The sequence below is a fragment of the Bos mutus genome, chromosome 8, assembly GCF_027580195.1.
Source record: "Bos mutus isolate GX-2022 chromosome 8, NWIPB_WYAK_1.1, whole genome shotgun sequence".
Taxonomy (NCBI): Eukaryota; Metazoa; Chordata; class Mammalia; order Artiodactyla; family Bovidae; genus Bos; species Bos mutus.
Window position 1 is genome coordinate 2,764,428 of NC_091624.1, and position 23,349 is coordinate 2,787,776.

General features: G+C 47.1%; 1 protein-coding gene across 6 annotated transcripts; it reads right to left on the reverse strand.

Moving 5' to 3' along the window:
• Positions 1-664: 664 nt before the first annotated feature.
• Positions 665-23,311, reverse strand: LOC102287010 (protein CutA homolog). Of its 6 annotated transcripts, none has more exons than XR_011465022.1 (6): positions 19,507-21,086; positions 15,201-15,349; positions 9,363-9,422; positions 7,154-7,199; positions 6,804-6,915; positions 665-3,594 (listed from the first exon to the last, which is right to left on the reverse strand). XR_011465022.1 is itself a non-coding variant. In XM_070374996.1 (6 exons), exons 1-6 carry the CDS (start codon positions 19,573-19,575, stop codon positions 4,316-4,318), a joined length of 441 nt encoding a protein of 146 aa, XP_070231097.1. In that variant the 5' UTR covers positions 19,576-21,090; the 3' UTR covers positions 665-4,315. The 6 variants fall into 6 exon arrangements, 2 of the variants coding, with proteins under 2 accessions (XP_070231097.1, XP_070231096.1); XM_070374996.1 differs by having other exon boundaries at positions 665-4,382; positions 6,866-6,915; positions 19,507-21,090; XM_070374995.1 differs by having other exon boundaries at positions 6,866-6,915; positions 19,507-21,076.
• Between the last annotated feature and the right edge of the window lie 38 nt (positions 23,312-23,349).

The window sequence follows — 23,349 nt, forward strand, 5'->3', positions numbered from 1 at the left end:
ATTTCCAAAGTTACTGTAGCCTGTTAAACCCTGAGTGTTAATGGCTGACCTTAAAAACTGCTGGCCAGTTCTTTACGGTCTGACCTGCCAGGGACACCCTTGTTAACTATAGCTCCCACTCTTTCCTGCCCCTCCTGCGGCCTTCGACTGCCCTGGGAACAAACCGCAATTGAGGCCAGGGCGGGGGGCTCAGTCTCGGAGATCAGTGGAGTGGAGGGACAGGTGGGCGGCCCCAGGCACCCAGAGACTCAGGCTCTCGCCCAGGCTGCACAGTGAAGGGCCCTGGAGACCCCTCTGAGGTCGTGGGTTCGCCCCAGGCTGGAGGGTGCCCGTTTCTGCGTGGTTTATGTGAGTGCTTACAAACTCGCAACACACTTCTGTGTGCCTTTAGCATTTTGGAGCAAGAAATTAGAATTCTCACAAATTCCCTAAATCATAACTTACTCTTAAAATATGTCAAATATTCTTCATACTTTTCCTGTTATTACAGAAATCTGAAAAAAAAATCTGTTAAACAAATAGGATTATTAAACTTAGTAGTGTTTACAAAGAACTTCAGTCTCTAGGGAATATTTAAACCTTGGAAAACACCAGAGAACGTATTGGATAGTATTCAAATGTTAACATTCAAATAGCCTAACAAGGTTAAGAGTACAGACGAGTATCAGAATTGCCAAATTAAGAATTTATTTTGCTTCCAAAGCTTATTTCTTAGAACACCACTCACAGGATTTGTATAAAGCATACTACGTGTACACATTTATCTTATTTGCAGGAGTAGCTCAGGGTTTGCAGTGGACAGGGCTAGACAATCCCAGGCAAAACGAGATGGAAACCACTCCTCTCCTATACTCCTGTCCTGGCTAGGTAACTGTACACTCAACTCTATAAGCAACCATTTCTTGCTCTAGTTTTTATCTGACGGAGATGGGTTCCTTCAAACCAGTAGCAGCTTTATGCTTTTAAGCTTCAGTATTCATGGATACTTTACTACTACTTCTCGTTCCCTCAACTGATTCTCCCAGGGTTCTGGAGTCATAAACTGTGTTTCCTGAGAAGTGCTAGGAAGGAATTCCCGGGTGGAAACCCTCATGTCTAGCCCCCGCCCCCACAGCACATCGAGGGCAGTGTGGTAGAGCTGGGCAAGCCTCTCAGGCTGTTCCCTCATCTACAGAATGAAGACGACATCACTGGCCTCCAGACCTGTGGGGAGAAGGAAACCACACAACATACCAACTCACCACACTGTTAAGGCAGATGTTTTAGGAATGAACAGCTCTTCCTTAGAGACGGCTATAGCAGATTCTCTGGCCTACAAAGAGATATAGCCAGCCTCTTTAAATGGCATTGAAACATGTAAAATATCATGTATGAAACGAGATGCCATTCCAGGTTTGATACACGATACTTGATGCATGGGGCTAGTGCACTGGGACGACCCAGAGGGATGGTATGGGGAGGGAGGAGGGAGGAGGGTACAGGATGGGGAGCACATGTATACCTGTGATGGATTCATTTTGATATTTGGCAAAACTAATACAATTATGTAAAGTTTAAAAATAAAATTAAAAAAAAAAATAAAAGAGACCGTTAAGAGCATCAGGTTTAGAGTCAGACACTTGGTTTCAGAGCCCATTTTGCCACTTATTTTAGCGTCTCTGCTCTCCAATCTCAGGTTTCAACTGCAAAATGAGGGTAAGCTGGGTTACAAGGATAAATGTTAAGACCTAGGACAGTACCTGCAGAGAGAGCTGGTGTTCTCTATTTCCTATAGTCAGCTGTGACACTGAGGCAAAGGCAGGCCAAGAAACAGTTTTCAAAGCACACTCGGCACAGAAAATGAACCAATGATAGTCAGAGACAGGAAAATCTCCTTGGGAATTAATCCCACTTTAAGAAAGTTCAAGGAAAAAATAATTGGATTTTGTCAGCCTGGTAAATGAAAGTAACTGTGGAAAGTAGAGAAAGCTTTAGTTATTCAAATCCTTGAAACATCAATTTGGGAAATATATACCAAACCATGTGCAGGAGACCAAGTCGCCGTGCGCATGCCCCTCACCTGGTGCAACGCACAATCCAGGAGGAGACGGACCCGGATGCGCAGAGGGAACAGGACGCCAGGGCAGGGGTGACTCCCTCCAACTGGACACCAGGCCTGCAGAGGAGCAGCCACACTTCTCCAGCACTGGCGCAGAGGGTGCTCGGGCAGAGGCGACGGCCCCAACACAGGGCACCAGCCTGGCACCCACGGGTGCCAGGCAGGAGAGGAGAGGTGGAGGTGGCGGTGGCAAAGTGAGCTGGGGCAAGGCTCTGAAGGGCCCTGAGAGGGGGGTCACCCTGTGGCAGAGCCGGGAGGGGGGCCTAGGTCAGGCTCTCTTCTCACCCCACGGAGCAGGGTTAGGAGAGCAGCCGATGGAATGAGCAGCCTTGGCTCTCCCCTCTGTAACACAAGCGGCCCCTTTTCTGGGCCTCAGGCCAGTTCAATTCCCTTCAGTCATCTATAAAACTGGCTTTACAGATGCCACTGGGTCCTTGCTTGGCCTGACTGGCCCCACATCCTCTTCCAGCCTCAGGGGTCTTGAACATTACAAAATCTATAAGACTGGCTTAGGCTACTGGTTTACAAACTTGTAACAGCAAAAACTTAGCTCAATACATAAAAATTAATAATAAAAGCATGGGTGTGCTGGCTGAAGTATGAGCAGACCTCAGGGTCCCTCCTGTGAACCCCTGGGGTTCTGGTCTGGCAGCTCCTGCGGGTTCTTCCCACTTTAGGATGCTCGGCTTCCATGCTCACATCAGAAGGTCAGTGTGGTAGGCTCAGAACCCATGTCTCTGTTGAGCAAGGGACCCTAGCTTTCTGAGGTCTGTCACCTTCGGGCTAGGAAAGAGTCAAGACCAACTCTCAATCCTTGCGGCTGTGTCTAAGCCCTCCCCTCCCAGTCCTACCTGCATTCATGAAGCCCTTTCCCAGGCCCACTTCCTCAGGACTCGGGAATAACAACCACCACCTTCAGCTAGAGGAAATAATCCTGCTTGTCCCTGACATTCCACCATTAGCGATTCATCCTGTGGATAGAGTGCTTCCAGCTACCCTAGAAGGTGACCTTCACCCCACACACTCCTGGGTGACAGGCCGCCAGGTGATTCCTCACCAGAAGCAGGAGAGTGATAACATACGTGGTACTCAGTTTAGGCTCAGTGAACAGGGAAGACCAGCCGCACCCTCACTGTGACCTTGGCACTCCTGGCCACCTTTATGCATGAGGCACTCAGAGACAAGTGCCACCGGGTCCTTGCTTGGCCTGACTGGCACAGCATCCTCTTCTAGCCTCAGGGGTCTTGGACCTTCACCCTCCACAAGTTACTTAGCTCCTCTGTGCTGAGAAATGCATGGAATCCAGAGATGCGAGACAGAAGCCGCCCTTCAGCTGGAGAACAGATAATGATGGCTCTTAGGGGCACCCAGCAGGAGGCATGAAAGCCCCCACTCACTCCTCCTCCATGCCCTCCTCCAGCCACTTTAAATAGTGCACATCTCCTTGGTCCATGGGAAGACTGAAGAGCTCTGGGATTTCAAAAGGATGCACCAACCTTTGGAAAGAAAGCAGAGTCCCGTGAGTGGCATATAAGCCTGTGCCATAAAACCCAACTGGCCAGCCTCCCTTGAGCCCCTCCACAGTCGGCCTGCAGCCCACCTGTCCGGCCCCACAGCCCACCACTCCTAAGCCTCTGACCCATCTGTCACCAAGTAAAATTAGGCCAGATGGCATTAGAGTCTCACAGACATGGGTTCAAATTCTAAGTCTGCCACTTACTAGCCATGTAAGCACGGACGTATCTCTTCATTTCGCTGAAGCACCCACAAGAGGAGGGTGAAAATAGTACTGGATTGCTGGGGATTAAATGAGCGAGGTATACACGGCACTTAGCAGCCACACCAACAGGCACTGTGAGCATTTGGCAACAGTCAGCTGCTGTCTTTATTTATCACTACCCTTCACTCTTTACCGCGCCTGCCCCTGCACCTCTCTGTTCCCCTTCTACTCCTGCTGCTAAATCGAAAGCCTCTCTACTCCTCAAGGCTCATTGCAACCAATGACCTCTCCCCAGGGATCTTCCTTGACCATCCAAACCCACAGCAGTCTCTCCCTTCTCCTCGTCTCTCTCACCTAGTCCTGAGCACACGTGCTGTCTTCACTTTGCAAACTGACAAAGCAAAAGACACGGCCTCAGTCCCACCTGTTGAGCTGGGGCAACAGTCCTCTGCTCTCCTGACTTCAGGCACTGAAAAGCTCTCCTGAGAGGCTGCTTACTAAATCACAACATGTGCACGCAGTTGCTTCAACAGTAGGAGCAGGTCGCGTAATTTTATCCAGTGCCTGAGAAGAATGAATTTTCCTAATTTATTTCATGGAGACCTAGACCAGTGGTCCTCTGACCCCTGGGGAACTTTCAAGCCTCTTTCAGGAGGTCCAAGGGGCCAAAACTATTTTCACAACAATATTGTTATTTATCTTTTCACTATGTTGACATTTGCACTGATGGTGCAAAAGCAATGATGGGTAAAACTGGTCACACCTTAGCATGCATCAGGACAGCAGTCCCACACTCTACTGGCCGTCACGATATTCTTCACCGTCGCATATATACATGCATTTTTTTACTTTTTCATGCATTTTTTTTTTAAAGTCAAATTCACCTAAGAACATTTCTGATAATGTGGCAAAAATTCCTATTTTTATTAAAGTTTGACTCTTGAGTGTGTCTTTGTAATATTCTGTGTGACAAAATGGGAACTATACATACAGTGCTTCTGTTGTCACACCTGAGCTCAGTGCTGTCTTAAACTTGCCTGATTTGAGTCACAAGCTAAACCAGACCTTCTTCCCACAGTACACCATTTTTACTTTCCAGCTTGAGTAACCATCATTTGTCTGTCAATTTCACAAATTAAGGTGACTCAGGTTTGAGTATTAGGTACACATTTTCTCAAATATGAACAAATATTTGGCCATCACTCAAATGAAGACAATTTACATCGTTTATTGCCAATCAAAAAATTCACTTAAAAAAAATTCATGTTTTAGGGGTAGGGGAGGGAAGGGTTGGGAGTCTGGGATTAGCAGATATAAAGTGTTATCTGCAGGGTGGGCAAACCACAAGGCCCTGCTGTGCGGCACAGGGAGCTCCATCCAGTATCTGGTGATAAACCATGATGGGAAAGAACACGGAAGAGAAGACCATACGTACAACTGCGCCCCTCTGCTGCACAGCAGACCACACGATGCATAGTGCTGTGCAGTGTTCAGTTCAGTCGCTCAGTCCTGCCCAACTCTGCAACCCCATGAACACTAAGAAAAAATTCATGTTTTTAAGCAAAAATCAGAAGTTTGGAAAATTTGAATATATCACTTTCATAACTTGAAAGTGTCTCAGAACTTAAGAGATGCTTTTGAGGAGATCCAGCTCTCTTATTAAGCCAGATTTTGCAAAAATGTAGAAAGATGCCATTCTTCGCACTTTCTTTACTTTTGGAAAATATGGTTACTTCCCATAAGAAGGCATTGCCAGCATACTGTTTCACTGCACTACACTTCACTGCAGATACTGCGTGTTTTACAAACTGACGGTGTGTGGTAAACCCACACTGGACAAGTCTAGTGACACCAGCTTTGCTCACTGTATGCTTCTGTGTCACGTTTTGCTAATTCTTGCAAAATTCCAAACTTTTTCATGATAATTCTATTTCTTATGGTGATCTGACAGGGGTGATCTTTGATGTTACTATAACTGTTTTTTGTTTTGTATTTTTAAATTAAGGTACGTACTTTGTTTTCTTTAGACACAATGGTATTGTTACACACTTATACTGCAATGTAGGGTAAACGTGTAACTTTCACACGCCCTGGGAAATCAGGAAGTGACATCACTCGCTTCACTGAGGTGGTCTGGAACCACACCTGCAATGTCTCCAAGGTGCGCCTGCATTTACTTCCGTTCATATGTTGTTATTCTATTACTGTTATTTTCAGTGAACTAAAACTATATATCTTAAACATTTCTCAGCTTTAACTTCTAATCCAGTAAACTTTGAGAGAACCAACATAAGTGAAGCTCTTTTGGGTCCTCAGTAATTTTTAAAAGTGTAAAGGGATTCTGAGACCAAAATTTTTAGAACCACTGGTTTGAAAGTAATAATTCATTTTACAGGAACCTCCCTGGTGGGCCAGTGGCTAAGACTCTGCACTTCGAATGCAGGGGCCTGGTTTCCATCCCTGGTCAGGGAACTAGATCTCACAGACGTCAACTGAAGATTCCGCATGCTGCAATGAAGACCTGGTGAAGTGGATCAAAGGTGCTCAGTCTTGTCTGACTCTTTGTGACCCCATGGACTACACAGTCCATGGAATTCTCCAGGCCAGAATACTGGAGTGGGTAGCCTTTCCCTTCTGCAGGGGATCTTCCCAACCCAGGGATCAAACCCAGGTCTCCCGCATTGCAGGCAGATTCTTTACCAGCTGAGCCACCAGGGAAGCCCAAGAATACTGGAGTCGGTGGCCTATCCCTTCTCCAGCAGATCTTCCTGACCAGAATTGAACTGCATTACAGGCGGATTCTTTACTAACTGAGGTATCAGGGAAGCCCTAATATCAGGGAAGACCTGGTGCAGACAAGTAAATATTTTTAAAAATAAACTAATTTAAAAAAGAACAACAACTCATTTTATAAATAGAGTCTATGGGACAGGGTCATAGCCAAGGTCACATGGGAGGCTGGTGACCAGGCTCAAGGTCACCTACTTCGCAAGCTCATTCACTTAGTAGTCAGCAGGCCCCTGGCTAGGGGGAGATGGCGCTACTACCTGATGTAGCTGGAAAGCATATGGATCTTGGAAGTCTTTGTCTTTATTAACTGTAAAAGAAAAAAAAAAACACTGGTTTAGGATCTCAGCTCCAGCTCCACAGCCCTCCATTCCTCTGGCTTTTTAGGAAACAGCACTCCCCCAGGTCCCCAGCCCAGTCACTGACAAATGGGCATAGGGCATCTTGTGTGGGGCAAGAACCTCAGTCAGTTATCTTTGCTAATATTTAATTGGAACTTTGCTCTCACTCTTTCCCAATTAAGGCCCCATCCCTCCAGCTTCACTCACCAACAGGACCTCAGTGGCTTCTTCTATTTCTCCATTCCAATAGTATCTGGAGAAAAGAACAAAAAAAAGAAGTATCAAGCTTATAATATGTGCTGTGCTTAGTCACTCAGTTGTGTCTGACTCTTTGCGACCCCATGGACTGTAGCCCACAGCCTCCTCTGTCCATGGGCATTCTCCAGGCAAGAACACTGGAGTGGGTTGCCATGCCCGCCTCCAGGGGAATCTTCCCAATCCAGGAATCAAACCAGGGTCTTCTGCATTGCAGGCGAATTCTTTACCAGCTGAATTACCAGGGAAGTCCACTTACAAGATGAGCCCAGTGAAATAAACCTGGCCCAATTTGCTGACTTGCTAAAGTGGAAACTTTAAAATCTTTCCAAGCTCATATGAAAAAGCCTGGAGTTGGCCAAGGCCCTACAGGCCATCTAGTCTAAACATTCTAATGCATGCCTCCAGCTCCTGACTCAACTTTCCTGGAAGTAAGAGGCTCATGTCTCTTGAGGAAGCCCATCTACCTTAACGGTTTTCACATGAGATGGTTTTTCTCATGGTGTGCCCACATTTGCCTGGAGAAGGCAATGGCACCCCACTCCAGTACTCTTGCCTGGAGAATCCCAGGGATGGGGGAGCCTGGTGGGCTGCCGTCTATGGGGTTGCACAGAGTCGGACACGACTGAAGCGACTTAGCAGCAGCAGCAGCAGCCGACATCTGCCACCCAACTGTCTTCCCCAACTTCCACGTGACAGCCCTGCAGAAACTCCTGTCTGTTCCCCTCCAAAGTGGGCGTCTCCAGCTCATTCAGTGCTCACCCCACACTGCTGGCTTCTGTGCACCTCCCCATCCTCTGGGCTGGTGCTACTTGTATCACTGGCTCTCGAAGCTGAGTGCCCACCGAGCGATCAATGGAAAAGTGCAGGACTTATTCAGGGAAGAAGCAAGCTTCATAAAATACAGAGCAGGTCTCAAAGTTCAAAACAGAGTCAGTGACAATGTTCAGAAAAAGAGCAGAACAGCATCATGGGAGGGAGAGAAACTGGCCTGAGAATATCTGTGCTGACCCAGGGCGGGTCTAAGAAGGCTCCGGCCCCTGACCTCACCCCACAGAGCTGTGGTGAGAGCGTGAGTCACGAGGAAGGACGAGCATGAGGACAGTGGCAGGCTGAAGTTCCAGTCTAGCTTCCCAGCACTAGCTCCCAGACTGGCTTTATGTGAATCACTTAATACGACCTCTTAAAAATTCAGAGACTCAAGCCCCATCTCAGGGAGACTGAACAGATCCAGAATGGAGCTCAGGCATCTAAAGCACGGCCAGGCTTGGGAGCCACGGCGACAGGTGACGGGCGCACGCGGCGTGTCACTGCTGCACGGCGACAGGTGACGGGCGCACGCGGCGTGTCACTGCTGGGCAGGGGCAGCTCTCGTGCTCCAGCGCTTCTCTGTCCTCACCTGTAGAACAGGCACCTCTCCCTCTCTCATCAGGGCAGGAAGGAGGCGAGAAGCAGGCTGACCAGAGAGAGTTAAGGCACAAGACAAATCCTGCACGGGTAGTACTAGGACGCTGAAATATCGTTTGTTATCATTTCATTTACTTTTAATTCGAAGATAAGTGCTTTACAGTATTGTGTTGGTTTCTGCCAAACATCGATGTAAATGGTTTCATGTCCCCTCCCTCCCTCCTGAACCTGTCTCCTACCCTCCACCCATGGTGATGCATTTTGATGAGGGAAATGGTGTGGGCCTGGCTTAAGTAAAAGAGCCGATCAAATGAAAGGCAGACAATACAAAGAAACAGCCTGTCACACATGCCAAACTCAAAGTTTTTCAGAGAATCCAAAAGCAATAGGAATTATAATCTCTGATATCCTTAGCTGGCTTACTCAGACTGGCTTACCCAGTCTGACTTCTTTGCTAACAGCAAACTAATTGATTGACTGATTTAAACAAAGAATGAGGAAACAAGACTCACTGTTCCTAAACTGTAGATTTTTTTTCTGCCTTCTCTAAACATAGCTTGTTTTTGCTTTGGCTGAATGGCATAAACCCACTGGTTGATTTCCTTTGAATACAGACCGACAGTGAAGTACTGATTAAGTAAATGCCTTTGCGTTGTTCTTTTACAGTTTCCCATTAGTTCAGTGCCCGAATTTCCACCAGGCAGGACCTGACGGAGCACTCTCACACCCCTCCACTGGCCAGAGCAGAACTCACAGTGAGGAGGCCTTAGGCAGGATGTTCACAGAGGCAGCCAGCTTCTTATCCAGGATAGCCCTAAAGCAAAGAGAGAGCATGCCAGTTACTGGGGCAAGTGTCCAGCATCTGAAGAGATGGGAGAGGATACAGGAGTTCCTGGGAGTTTCCCAAGAAACCTAAGTCTAAATAGATAACCATTTAGAGTGCCCCTCCCAAGTCAAACCAGTACGTTCCATAACTGCCACGCACAGACCCTCTGCAGACAGAACTGTTTATAAGTCCTTCCCTGAGGGGGAGAAGTAGGGAAGCAGCTATGCGAAGGCTGTTTCAAGGACAGGCCCAGTCGGCTTGGGGAATGGGAATCTGTTAGCCCTGGAAGGAGAACAGAAAGACCTGGATTCCAATCCAGCCCTGCAGCAGGATGGCTGTGTGACCTTATGCAAGCTCCTTTCATTCCAGAGATCAGTATTTGAGCACCTATCCAAGACAGGCACGACCGCCTCACTCAACTTGACTCTCCTGCTATACAACCAGGAGTGATTCAGTTGATGGGTTCCAACCCTTTTCACCACCAAATACTCCTTTTATCATGTCAACTTCTTTTCCTCTTCTCTCTTGGATATGTGCTAGGCTCTCACATGATATCTACAGATCAGAGGTGTCTGATGACCATGTGGAACTGATACAACTCGAAGGAAAAGCAAAAAAAAAAAGCAAAAAAAGGGCATCCTGTCCTGCGACTGGCAAACACAGGCTCTTTACACTTTTCATTTTTGTGATGCTTCCTACCACAGTCCTAAGAGCACCATCTCCACCTTTGCAGACCTCTAAGCACTGGGGATTTTTTTTTGACAGACCACAGACTGGAATTCTTGCTCTGAGAGTCTGATTCCTGTGCAGGGCCCTGGTGAACACGGTACAATGTGCCTGAACCAGTGTGCAGTGTCACAGAGACAAGCACCACTGCGTCGCCCATGCAGGGAAGTGTCCCCAAGGCTCAAACCCTAAGCCCTGGGGATCAGGCAGGCCAGACAAACCCGCCTCGGGTCTGCCATCAGCCACGGAGGCCCGTCTCAGTTCTCTGAAGTGTGTGGCCACTGCCAAATACAACGAGTCTGAGGCCTGAGCCCTGATCCCTCCTTTCTTTGACCGCTGCCAAGAGAACTGACCTACTTTCTCTCCTCCCAAGTTCCCGGCTGAACAGTGTTCTATTTAAGGCTCCACATTAATGTGGTATTATCACCACCCTCATGCCCTTGGAAAGTTCCAGGTGGTAAATAAATCCCTGACTCTAAGGAGAGGCACACAGCCCAAATTTGTTTAAGCAACTGCTACAAGTCTTGCTCACTCAATCAAGTCGTCTGCTGAGAAATCACATTGCACTAGTTCTGAAAGTGACATGCAAACACAAGGAATGAGTTAAACCTTTAGAAAAAAAAAAATCCATTGCTTCACGGGCCTCCAATCTCTTTGGCAGTGTGAACTCCTTGGTGACTAATCACAGCAACTTGTACTTGGGAAAAAGACTGTAACGTTCTGGAGGACTATGTTATTCAAAATGCTCCTATGGCAAAAAAAAAAAAAAAACACGAGAGAGAGAAAACAAATGTACAAGCTGATGGGTAAAACACACACCGAAGTCCAGCGGTGAGTCACAGAGTGGGAGCTCAAGCCCCCGTGCTCGTCTGAGTAAAGCGGAAGGCAGGCCTTCGAGGGTCTTCAGAAACTGCAAAGATCTCAGACTAGAGGCTCGTGGACCAAACACATGGTTTGGCTCTCACGGCATTAAAAAAAAATCTTGACTTTGTTACCAATATTTACTATTAGGGTACTTTACATTCAAAAATACACATTATCTAGCTTCTCACCAAAAAATGAATCTTAGAACATTTTGGACCCATAGTCCTACAAGGTCACTTTCAGCCAGAGCTGAGCAGGGGCTGCTACCTCCAGGCATGGCGGGAGCTCCTCGGGTCAGTCAGTTTCCACTCTCCCTCCTCCCACACCTGGGGCACACAGGCTTGCTAACTACTGCCATTCTTCTTCATGACACCCCAGCCCACTTCACGCAGGCTGAAGCAGCCTGCCTGTCGATACCCGTGCCTGTGACCCTGGTCTGATCTAATCCCCTTTCCCTATGTAAGAGACCAAGGCCCAGCGAAGGAAGACGTGTCTAAGGTCATCTGTGGTGTTGTCGGCAAAGAGGACACAGCGTCCAGCTCTCCTAGTCCAGCACTCAGGTTTCCGCCCTGGCCCCAGCTAGAGACGTTTCCAGTTTAGAGGGTGTCTGTCACCGAAGAGCTCTAAGAACATTACCAGGAGCCAGAATGGAACTGAACCAGACCCAAGAGGCACCTCTAAAGAACACTGAGAAGAGCGAGCCCCAGACTGGAGCCGAAAGGCCTGGTCCCAGCACCAGTTCTGTGGGCAGAGCCGAGCTACCTGCCAGCTAACATCTGTGGGGCCCTCCCTACCACACACCTATTACTCTCTCCTATAAACCCTGGAAACGAAATCTATTTGCCTCTCTTCTCCTCCAGTTGGATCATCAGTGAACAGAACAGCTGAAGGGAGACTCCACTTGGGACTTCCAGTCCAGCTGGTGGGCTACACACACACACTCTGCAATCTTCCTTTTACACCCCGTGCCAGAGACAGCAGAGAACATTTCTGATGTAGCCACGCCGGAGCACAGCAAGGACACTGTATGCGCCGGCAGCTAAGGAAGCCCTGAAGAACACAGGCAGCGCTGAGACAGGCATGGAAGCCCTGAAGAATACAGGCAGCGCTGAGACAGGCATGGGAGCCCTGAAGAAAGAGTACAGGACAGGCATGGGAGCCCTGAGAACACACATGAGACATGCATGGAAGCCCTGAAGAATATAGGCAGCGCCGAGACAGGCATGGGAGCCCTGAAGAACACAGGCAGCGCTGAGACATGCATGGGAGCCCTGAAGAGTACAGGCAGCGCTGAGACATGCATGGAAGCCCTGAAGAATATAGGCAGCACCGAGACATGCATGGGAGCCCTGAAGAGTACAGGCAGCACTGAGACATGCATGGGAGCCCTGAAGAACACAGGCAGTGCTGAGACATGCATGGGAGCCCTGAAGAACACAGGCAGCGCTGAGACATGCATGGGAGCCCTGAAGAGTACAGGCAGCACTGAGACATGCATGGGAGCCCTGAAGAACACAGGCAGCACCGAGACAGGCATGGGAGCCCTGAAGAGTACAGGCAGCACCGAGACAGGCATGGGAGCCCTGAAGAACACAGGCAGCGCTGAGACATGCATGGGAGCCCTGAAGAACACAGGCAGCACTGAGACATGCATGGGAGCCCTGAAGAGTAAGGCAGTGCTGAGACATGCATGGGAGCCCTGAAGAGTACAGGCAGTGCTGAGACATGCATGGGAGCCCTGAAGAGTACAGGCAGCGCTGAGACATGCATGGGAGCCCTGAAGAGTACAGGCAGTGCTGAGACATGCATGGGAGCCCTGAAGAGTACAGGCAGCGCTGAGACAGGCATGGGAGCCCTGAAGAACACAGGCAGCACTTAGATGCATGGGAACGCGAGAGGGGACTGCCTTGTTCAAGAGCCTTCGGGTCTTTTAAAAACTGGTAGTGATCTGGTTTAGTTGGCCTCCAGCAACCTGGATAATTTTGAAGATTATAAAATTATAATTTTTCATTAACATAGTCAAAGTTTGAAACATACAGGTTGACCCTTCTAAAAATACTTCTTGAGGTGATAAATTATTCTTAGGAACTGATTCAGACTGCAGAATGTCCGCCTGCCTAGTGCTGCCCACGGGCGACTCCTGCAGCTGCTCCTGCACTTCCCCGTCAGCATCACCAGGAAGATGAGAGAGGAAAGCATCTGCAGAAAGTCAAACACCACGAGAAACAAATTCAACAATGAAGACGAATTTACTTGAGAAAGACAAATCAATAAAACAATCAAAACCAAGATTTTAAAATAAGTACAATTATGTATACTTGAAAATTGCTAAGAGTAGATCTTAAGAGTTCTTATCACACCAAAAAAAGTAACCAAGTGGTAGCTGTTTTAACTAACCTTATTGTCATAATCATTTCGCAATATATACAAATATAAAATCATCATGTTGTATATCTTAAACTTACACAATGTTATATGACAATATATCTCAATAAAGCTGCAAAAAATTGAAGTAAGTATAATTACTATCTGCAGAAAGATAAGACAAGATTATTGCATCTATAAAACAAGATCAGACAATTACAAAACAAGAGCACTTGGTTACTAAAAACAATTCGAAATCTTGAAAAGGAAACTATAGAATTCAGTCTAAAGAAAACTATAAAGTCAGTCACAGAAAACAAATTCAACATCTATCTATCTAACAGAAGTTCCAGGAAAAGGACGCAGAAAGAATAGAGAGTAGAGAGAGTATATTTAAAAAGTAAACAACTGAACATTAAGATACACTCCTAAAAACTAGCAGAGAGAAAACACATCCCCTACAGAGGAGTGAGATCCATTGCTGCTTTTCATCAGCAACCCTGGATGCAAGACAGCAGAGACCTCTCTCCAAGCTGAAACCAATCCATTCCCCTCAAATGGCCTTTCCGCTATTTAGAATCCACGCCTTAGAGCCCTTTTCTTCCCAATACCCAACACCTCGCAGATGTCACCTGAAGTTGCTCCTGACAGGACCCAGAGTGGCTGGTCCAGGGGTCCAGTGAGTTCAGCACAGGCCCTGGGTATACCAGAAGCACAGAAGGGATTTTAATTCCTAGCTGCTAAAAGCTGAGGTCCTATTTCTGGAGTAATCACATGCTCATTCAGACAAGAGCTGTTCTCCAAAAGCAACGTTAATAAGGAAAAAAACAGACATTCTGGTTAGGGGCAGGAAAGATGTAATCAAATCCAAAGTTAACCTGTGACCATCAATTTGGAAGCGGTGTGCCCCCAAAGACCAGATTCATCACATAGAACACTATAACTACCAACAAACTTCAAGAATGCAGAACTGCGAGCAAGAAAAGGAGCCAGGAGTCAAGTTTATTACCCCTCAGCCCCACTAACCCTCTTCAGAGCTGCAGTTATAAAGGAGGGGCAACTTCCCCAGTAGCTCAGTGGTCAGGACTCGACTCTCACTGCCGTGGCTCTGGGCTCAACCCCCATTCCGGGAACCAATATGCCGCAGGCTGCACAGTGCAGCCAAAAAGCAAAAGGGGTGAGGGGGAGGGGGTGGAAATCAGATACAACCCTTACTGAGCATCTGTTACATTTGAGTTCCTGGAGTAAGGACTGAACAGATATCATATCATTTAATCCTCTCAACAATGATAATTCAAAAACTAAGGTTTAGAGAAGAGGAGCAACCTGCCTGAGGTCACACAGTCAGCAAGAGACGGAGCCAAGATTTCAACTCTGTACCCATACTCTCTCCACCACTGCTTTCAGTAATTCGCCAAACACCTGGAATTGGTCTCCTCCTCCTCCTGTCTCGGTCCACATCTCTGGGACTGAGCAAAAACTATCTCCAAAAATAAAGACAGCTGGGTCAGGAATTAGAACTGTTAAATGCCCAACCTGCAGGCTTCCATCTGAGCAAGGCACCTCGCACTCTGGGTCTCAGGTCCCTTATCTGCCCCCAGGCAGCACTCAACATTTTCAGGCCCAGAAGCAGGATCCATCCAAGTGCCATTCACGTGTGCCTCTCCAGTCGCCCCAATTAGACAGCTGTGCAGTTCAGCCCTGGACAGATGGGGTTGTCAAAAGCAAAAGCAGAGTCCCAAAGTGGCCCCTCTGGAGCCTCCTGGTGGCTCCTGAGCCCCCTGGGGCAGTACGTAAGCCCCTTCCCCGTACCTGGCAATATCTCTGGCGATCTGCTCGTTGGGACAGTTGACAAAAACAATGGAGTACGTGCCGGACACATAGCTGCCAGTGAGAACGGAAAGGAACTGCAGGCTGAGGGTCCTGAGCACGGGGTATGTCAGGAGAGAGGTTGTCAGGATCTGCACAGCAGGAAAAGAAAAGCACAGATCAGCAGAGGCGTGGCCAGCTCACCACCGGCAATCTCGGGCAGACTGGAACCAGCGCGGGCCAATGTGATTTTATCCCCATTTCCCACCCACAAAATAATTCCTAGGATCTGCATTGAGCTTTAGTGCTTAATGTTTTCATGCCTAGATTATTTTCCTCTGCATTTTTCAAATGGTAAAAAAAAAAAAAAAGGCTTAAAAATTAAGACACTTGCTCAAAGTCACACAGCTTTGGGAATCCCCTGGTGATCCAGTGGTCAGGATTCTGCGCTTTCACTTCCAGGGCCCAGGTTTGATCCCTGGTTGGGGAAGTAAGACCCTGTGAGACCAAAAAAGCCATGCAGCATGGCCACACACATACACAAATCACACAGCTTTTAGTTGGTGAAGCCAAGAATAGGAGTGAAGCCTGGATAACTTGAAATCCATTCCCATTGCAAAAAACTGCTACTACAGGTAATACCAACTGGCATCCACGGAACTGCTGTCATCCTGTGGAGATTATGACTGACAATAAACTCCTGTATCTGTTGATGTAACTGTTGCTGCTGCTGCTGCTAAGTCACTTCAGTCGTCTCCGACTCTGTGCGACCCCACAGACGGAAGCCCACCAGGCTGCCCGTCCCTGGGATTCTCCAGGCAAGAACACTGGAGTGGGTTGCCATTTCCTTCTCCAATGCAGGAAAGTGAAAAGGGAAAGGGAAGTCGCTCAGTCATGTCCGACTCTTCACGACCCCATGGACTGCAGCCCACCAGGCTCCTCCATCCATGGGATTTTCCAGGCAAGAGTACTGGAGTGGGGTGCCATCGCCTTCTCCAGATGTAACTGTTAGGGAGTTAATGTCACCGCCATCCAACTGTGTACATGCCAGGTACTGTGGAGAGTCCAGTGGAAAAGGAAGCCTAATTCTACAGCAGTGGGGCCGGTGCTACTCTGACAGACCACCGGGGCGGGGGAGGTCCACAAGGCAGGCTCCGCCGCTTGGGGGCAGGAGAGGCTTGGAAGAGAGGGGACCGTCCAACTTGGAGCTGAAATAATAGGTAGGACTGAAAAAGAAGACACGGTTAGTATGTACAAGCTCAAGAGGTATTTGGGGACAGATGAATTATCCAGACTGCATGGGTCTTAGTCAGTGGGCATGGAACTGGGAGGAAAAGGGGTCTGGCTAGAGTTATAAAGGGTCAGGCTAAGGAGTGTGGGGTTTGTACTCAAGTGAGGGTGCTTTTGGAGGTTTTTTAAGTAAAAGAGCAATAACATGAGCAGGCTGAGTAGTGTAATGGGAAGGAGGATGGGAGTGATCAGAGTGATTCAAAGGCCAGTACAATGTTGCAGGAAAATATTAAGATCCTGAGCTAAGAAAATGACAGTGATAACAGGAGAGGAAAAGACAGTCAAGATACAATTTTTCTTGCTACTTTAATGATAAAACATCTAAAATAAGAGGAAATTAAAAGAATTGGAGGACATCTTCCAGGGTTCTTTGCTTGGGGGATACAAAAGAGTCATTAACAGAGATGGAGGCAATTTGCAAGGAGCCCCACCGTGAATCAGGCAAGACTGGACAAGAACACGCTTCTCCCGCCTGCCAGCCCGGGCTCATGTCTGGCTCAAACAAACCTCTGTCCTCCCACTCCTACGTTATCGCCTGGCCCTGCCTGCCTCCTCCTTCTTGGCAGGGCCTGAGTAGCGTTTTTATGTCTTTAGCTTCAGTCTGGGGTGGGCTTCTCATTCCCTCCCACGACCTTCCCCAACACCTCCAGTCCAACATACTAGTCCTCGGAACTAAACCAGTGACCACACAAGAAAAACAACCAGGGTTTTCAAGGAAGTTGTTAATGATAACTCAATTAGATTATATAGGATATAAAAACACAAAGGCACTAAACAGCAGGATTTAAAACCTAGTGTTAGTACAGCTCTCTGCAGCTCAACAAGTTACTTCCTCTCTCTTCTATAAGGGTTACCTAGAAATTGGAGGTTACAACATTTGTGCTGCCTACCTCAGAGTTGCCATGGGCTCAAACAAGATAGGAAAACCAGTTTTTGACCACTAGTCCAATAAAGAAAGGAACCACACTTTGCTCATCACTGTGTCCCCAGGACAGTTCACAGTACACAGCAGCTTCTCAAGAAATAACCTGCAGACTGGTGAATGCGCACACCAGCAAGATGCTGAGATGGAGACTAAACAGTCTTGTAAGTAGGGCTTTTGGGTCATCCACAGAGCTTTTGGCAGTGAATCGGACATACTAGAACACTCTAAGGGGTCAGATACACGACTGTAAGGTGACTTTCAGCACGGACTCTAAACAAAAGGAGCAATGGTCTGTCCCCCAACCTAAAAAGCCATTCCTAGGGGAGATCTAGGGCATTTCAGCCAGCAGGTATCAGTGGAACACAGAGCTCACAGGATTAAATACAAACTCACCTAAAATGTATTGAAACTTTTGTGTGAACTCACAGTGAAAGAGACACTCAGAGGTAGTCTGGGCACTTGGGTATTACCTAAGACAAGCCTTCATTTAACAGATAAGGTAACTGAGGCAGTTCTGTGACTGAACCAAGACTTAAATCTAAACTCCTGCCTCCCATTCTGGGCTCTCTGAACTGCAAGGAGCATCACTAGGAAGTGACACAGCGGGGTTATTTCAGCTTCACTTAATCTAGTGGCTCTCAGCTTGAGGCAATTTTGCCCCTGCCCCAGGGGACATCTGGTCACATCTAGGGACAATTTTGATGTCATGACTGGGGAGGAAATGCCATTGGTAGAGGCCAGAATTGCTGCTGAACACCCTTCTACTGTACCATCGATCACACTGAAATACAGTGGTTTACATATGTCTCCCTCATTGGATGTGAGCTCATTCATTTCTGTATCCTCAGCACTTCACAAGCCCTGATAAGACGTATGGACTTGGGAAGTGTTTGCGGACCATCTCAACAAAGAATCAGAAGATATGAAAGGTCAGTTTGGAATCAAAGGTGGACTACAGTACATTAGAAAGTGGTATTACATGAATGCAAAATACATATATCAACATATTTCCTAATAGAAACATATTTATTACTGTAAGTTTATAACATTTTCATATTTACATCTTTTCTAAGTTTACACTGTTTCAAAATATTTTATGTATCCTTTCAATTACTTCATTCTGCCTTTTTCCTTTTTTTTTTTTTGGTACTGGAGTATCTGCCTAACCTTTAAGAGGTTATGGTTTTGTTTTAGTTTTATGGTCACACCCCGAGGCATTCGGGACCTTAGTTCCCCAATCAGGGATCACACCCAACTCCCCTGCACTAGAAGTGGAGTCCTAACCAATGGACCATTGGGGAAGTCCTGAAGAGTTCACAGTTGACTTTACAATCTGTGCTAAGGCAGAAGGGGCCTCAGAAACCCCATAGTATTTCTAAATTTATAACATACCTAGTTTTAAGGAATTTGTAAATACTCTGAAATTAACATTGTGTTTATCTATACACTTTCCTTGGGTGCAAATCCAGAATTTTCACACACCCCCAAAGAAAATCTATAGTCCCCCAAAATATTAAGCATCACTGACGTGTGCCAGTTAATTAAGGGCCAGAGAGGGGAAGAAATCACCAGAAAGGTGAGCAGTGGAGCTGGGCTAGACCCCGGGGCTTCGACAGTTCTCCTTTCCATCACCTGGCCCTGCCCCAAAAGGCAGCTACCACCAGCACCACCAACAGACTCTCTGCAGCCACTGCCAACCTTCACGTGTTAAGATACTTCAGAGATGAGACAGCAAAGCCCCCAGAAAAATGACGCGGTAACTGCACTGGGAAGAGGAAAAGAAACTAGCATGGGACCTTTAGATGAGAACGCACCAGCAAACACCCCTCACCACCCCACCCTCCCGGGCAGTACAGCCCAGTCACTCCTCCTCAAAGGCAGGGCAGAAAGGGGTGCTGGTAAGCTTCAGAATCACACCACAATCTCCAGGACACTGGGTGGTGCCCCCAGGGATTTCACCATCCACCCCCTACCTGCCTGCCCCCAGCTCAAAATCCCAGGAGTGTACAACACAAATGCCCCTTCTTCCCTCAGTCCCCAGGCTGGAGGTTTAGAGGCGAGAGGATTCACAGCATCATACTGTGGAACACTCACCAAGAGGCATATAAAGATAGAGGGCCGAGTGGAGCCTGGCAGAGGGCACCGTGAGCCTAGCCTGTCCATGGCGTCGCTGGTGACTGAGCCAGCACAGGCTATGGGAACTGCAGCCTGAGGGAAAGTCGCTGGCGGACGGATGGGCTCCAAGGGCCTGAGCCCCTCTCCTCTTACCACCTGCTGCCTGCCCCACTGCCCGGCCAGGTCCCAGCCAGGCTGGCTGGAAGGAGAGGGTGGAGGGGGCGGGGAAAGAGCGACTCATTTTTCACTGGGCAACTCTCTAGAAACATATAACCCAAACAGCCTGTGCAAAGCTCCAACCCCTGCAAAAAAAAAAAAATACTAATTTTCCCTCCCCATTCTCACATATACCAAAAACCATAAAATTCCCTGAGGTGTACAGATTAAAGCTTCTTAGATATATAAAACCTTCAGAAACCGTAGCCCACAAACACAAATACACAAAACTCTTCCACTGAGGCCCATCCCACCAAAAAAAAATAAAAACAAACCCAAATAAATGAAGCCCACATGTGGCTGACTTCATGTCCCCCAACAGCATTTTAATCCTCCCTGGTTTAAAACAAACACTCCTGCTGCTGACCGCTCTCCCTGTAAACCCACCCATCTTTCAAGGCCAGCTGATCAGTGCAGCCTTTACCAAGGTTAATCCCAAGGTCCCACTTCCCCTAAGGCACTCTGTCCACACTTCCGAGGCAGCATTCAATGTCAGCTGCTAAAACAAACTCAAAAGCAGGAAGCTCATGACTGTTACCCTTTGGGGACGCAGAGTCCACTGCTGTCCGGGTTTCCAAGTTTTTAATCCAGCTTCTTAATGTGAAACTTCTTAATTTTTAAATGACCACACTGCTGGTAAGACCCTAAGTAAATTTTTAAGCCGAGGAAAGCTACTTTTCATCTTGACTGTAGTGGTGATTACACAAACATTAAAAAATTCAACAAATTGTACACTTAAATTGGTAAATTGTATTCTATGTAAATAGTACCCTAAACAAAGCAGGTGGGGAGGGGAATGCTGAAAACCAATTAGGAATTGTTTTAAACTGGGCAGACAAAACAAAACCTACCTGGTTCCCAAACTGTCGGGCAAGCTGCCAGTTCACAGCTTCTGTGTTTAACTACCTGTTTACCCGTCTGCCTTATTCCTTGGGACTATTATTCTTAAAAGGCCTGATAGCACTTTCTAGCAAAGTGCCTGACAAAGCCAGCTGTAGCCCTAGTTCTATCATTTATGATGGCTGTGTAGACTCAGGCAAATTACTTAACCTCTCTGAGCTTTGGGGGCTTTTTTTTGGTAAAGAAAGAGCTAATACCTCTTTCATAGATCTAAAGTGAAGATTAACAGAAGATAAATGTAAGAGTGTTTTATAAAATATAAGACCACGTCAGCATTTCAAGAGCCTTCTCATGCCACTACCAAACAAGGTTAACTCAGAAAATCTCCAGTTGTGATTGAAGAACTTAGCATGTATGAAAGAAACAGGATTATAAAAAATGAGGCTGAGTGGTCCTTAAAAAAACCCTTTATATTCAAAGTCCACTAACATAAATCAAGACTGTGATCTTTTAAATCCGTTATATTAATAGGAAAGGTCACTGTTAATGACCATTTTACCTTAGATCCTGAGATGATGTCCCAGAATTTAGCACAGGTTCCTGCACAGATTATGTTCAATAAATATTTGTTGAATGACTAAATGATACGGATGTGTGGCTGGTGATGACAAGGATGGTCATGATGAAGGTGATGCTGGGGCAAAGGATGGCAAGGGATGAACTGCTATCTGGAAGAAACCACCTCTGGATTCTCTTCTTTCTGCAACTCAGGCACCTCTACTCTCTTCAGAGTCAATTCCAAGGTCAGATTCCAAACGTCCAATTCTGCATTTATGAACTTGGCAGATCGATTCAGATCTAGTAAGAGCCTCAGTGCCCCTGCCTGAGATCACAGGCTCTTCTGGAGGCATCTTGCCTTCTCTCTTTCTTTCCTCCTCCTTACTGGATTCAGAGGTGAACCCGTCTCTTTCATCCGCAATACTGTCTGTATCTTCCTTCTCTTTCTTCAGCAACTCTACTTTATTTTGAAAGTTCTTCTGCACCTCTTCTATAGGTATACAATTTATTGAAGTCTCTTTTTTAAAGGCCAAACCTCGATCCAGGAAAGAATCCATATCAATCGCAGCACGGATGCAGTCTGACACCTGGTGTAGGACAGCATTGTTTCCTTAGGTTCATCTTTATCTTTGGTTCCAAAGATTTGCCTTCTTCCTCTCAAGGTACAGACGTGTATCTATCATCTCAAGATACAGACTCTCTGTTACTGCCAAAGCTTGAGACTTAAGTTTCATATTGATGAATTTAAAGCCCATCCAATTTGCAGACTATGAATTTTTTTTCAGCTTCTTCTTTAGCTCCAGGGAAACATGCATACATAGCAAAGCTTCCACCAAGCTTTATCAAGAGCATCTGGTTTATCATCCATCACCTCTTTTATTACCAAAGTGCCAGCAATGCTGAATTGTTGCCACGTTTCTTTTAAAGTGAGCAAAGGTTTTTTGTTTTTTTTTCCAATACCATGGGCAAAATGGTCAAACATATGCTTGGTGTACCCCATGAATGCTTCAATTACACTCTGATCCAAAGGCTAAAGATAGCTAGTGCGTTCCAGACAGAGAAACATAGTAACAACGTTGGGATGAGCAAGGAATAATGAGTCTGGGTGATTGGGAACACTATTAGCCTACTCTGAAGGCAAGATTTGGGGGAATTAAACAATTCCAGGCTCAAAGAATAAAACAATTATGGAGCCAATCCAAAATGAGGGTAGCTGTTAACGATAAGATTAGTGATGGCCAGAAAAACAAGAAAGCATATCTTTTTTCATAAAACAAGTGGAATTTGGGGTCTTTGTCGCCTGCGGCACTGGCACGAAATGTAAGGGAAATCCTGTCCTTGGCGTCCTCTAAGTTTCCCGGATTTCTGTCTTTTCCCCCAAAAGTACACAAAGGCAAGCACTTCCAAAGCAGGCTCATTTCCTTGATGGTGAAGGCCTATTGAGGTTAAAGCCTCTAGCTCTGATCAGTTTCTAGAGTTGCTTGGAATACGTGGGTGGTGACTGGGTATTTAACGGATCTTCCATCAAACTCGAATTTCGCAGTCTATAGTAATTTCTAAACTCAAACCACCCCTTGCTCGCATGAAAACTCATCTGGGTTGTCCTTGCCAGTGGTTTCCACAGTTGCAAGTAAACCTGTTTGGCCTGGCTGCAGACAGCCTTTAGCGATCGCCGCCCCCTTCCCCGCCCCCAATCCTAGACCCAAAAGATTAACTGAAGTTTCCATCTTCTCGATGTTTACATCCTTGGGAATGCACAGCACCTAGGAGCAGACGCGCGAAAAACTCTCCATGCTGGCCCCGACGGCCTTCTCGTTTTGCGTAAGGGTGTGCACGGCCCCACGTCGGTGTTACTCACGCCTTCTTACAGCTTCTCGAGAATTTTCATCTTCCAGAGGCCTGACCCTTCGCCTCCTCTTAATACGTGTTTGGCCGGGAAGCAGGATGTTCACCGCCTCCGCTCCGCCCTGGCGGCCTAAGCCTCCACCACAGCCTGGTTTTAGAGCCAGGGGGCCGATGACAAGGCCGTTTAACCTTTGGTTCGTTCTCATTCTCACCACTCCGCTTGCCGCACACTGACCCAGCCTTCGCTCTCAGTGCGACAGAAGCAACCAGACCAGACACTCGGGCCCACTGAGTGGCACCCATGATGACGCACAGCTGCCACCCCGTAACTAGCAGCGACCCCAGTGAGCCCCGGTATCGCGA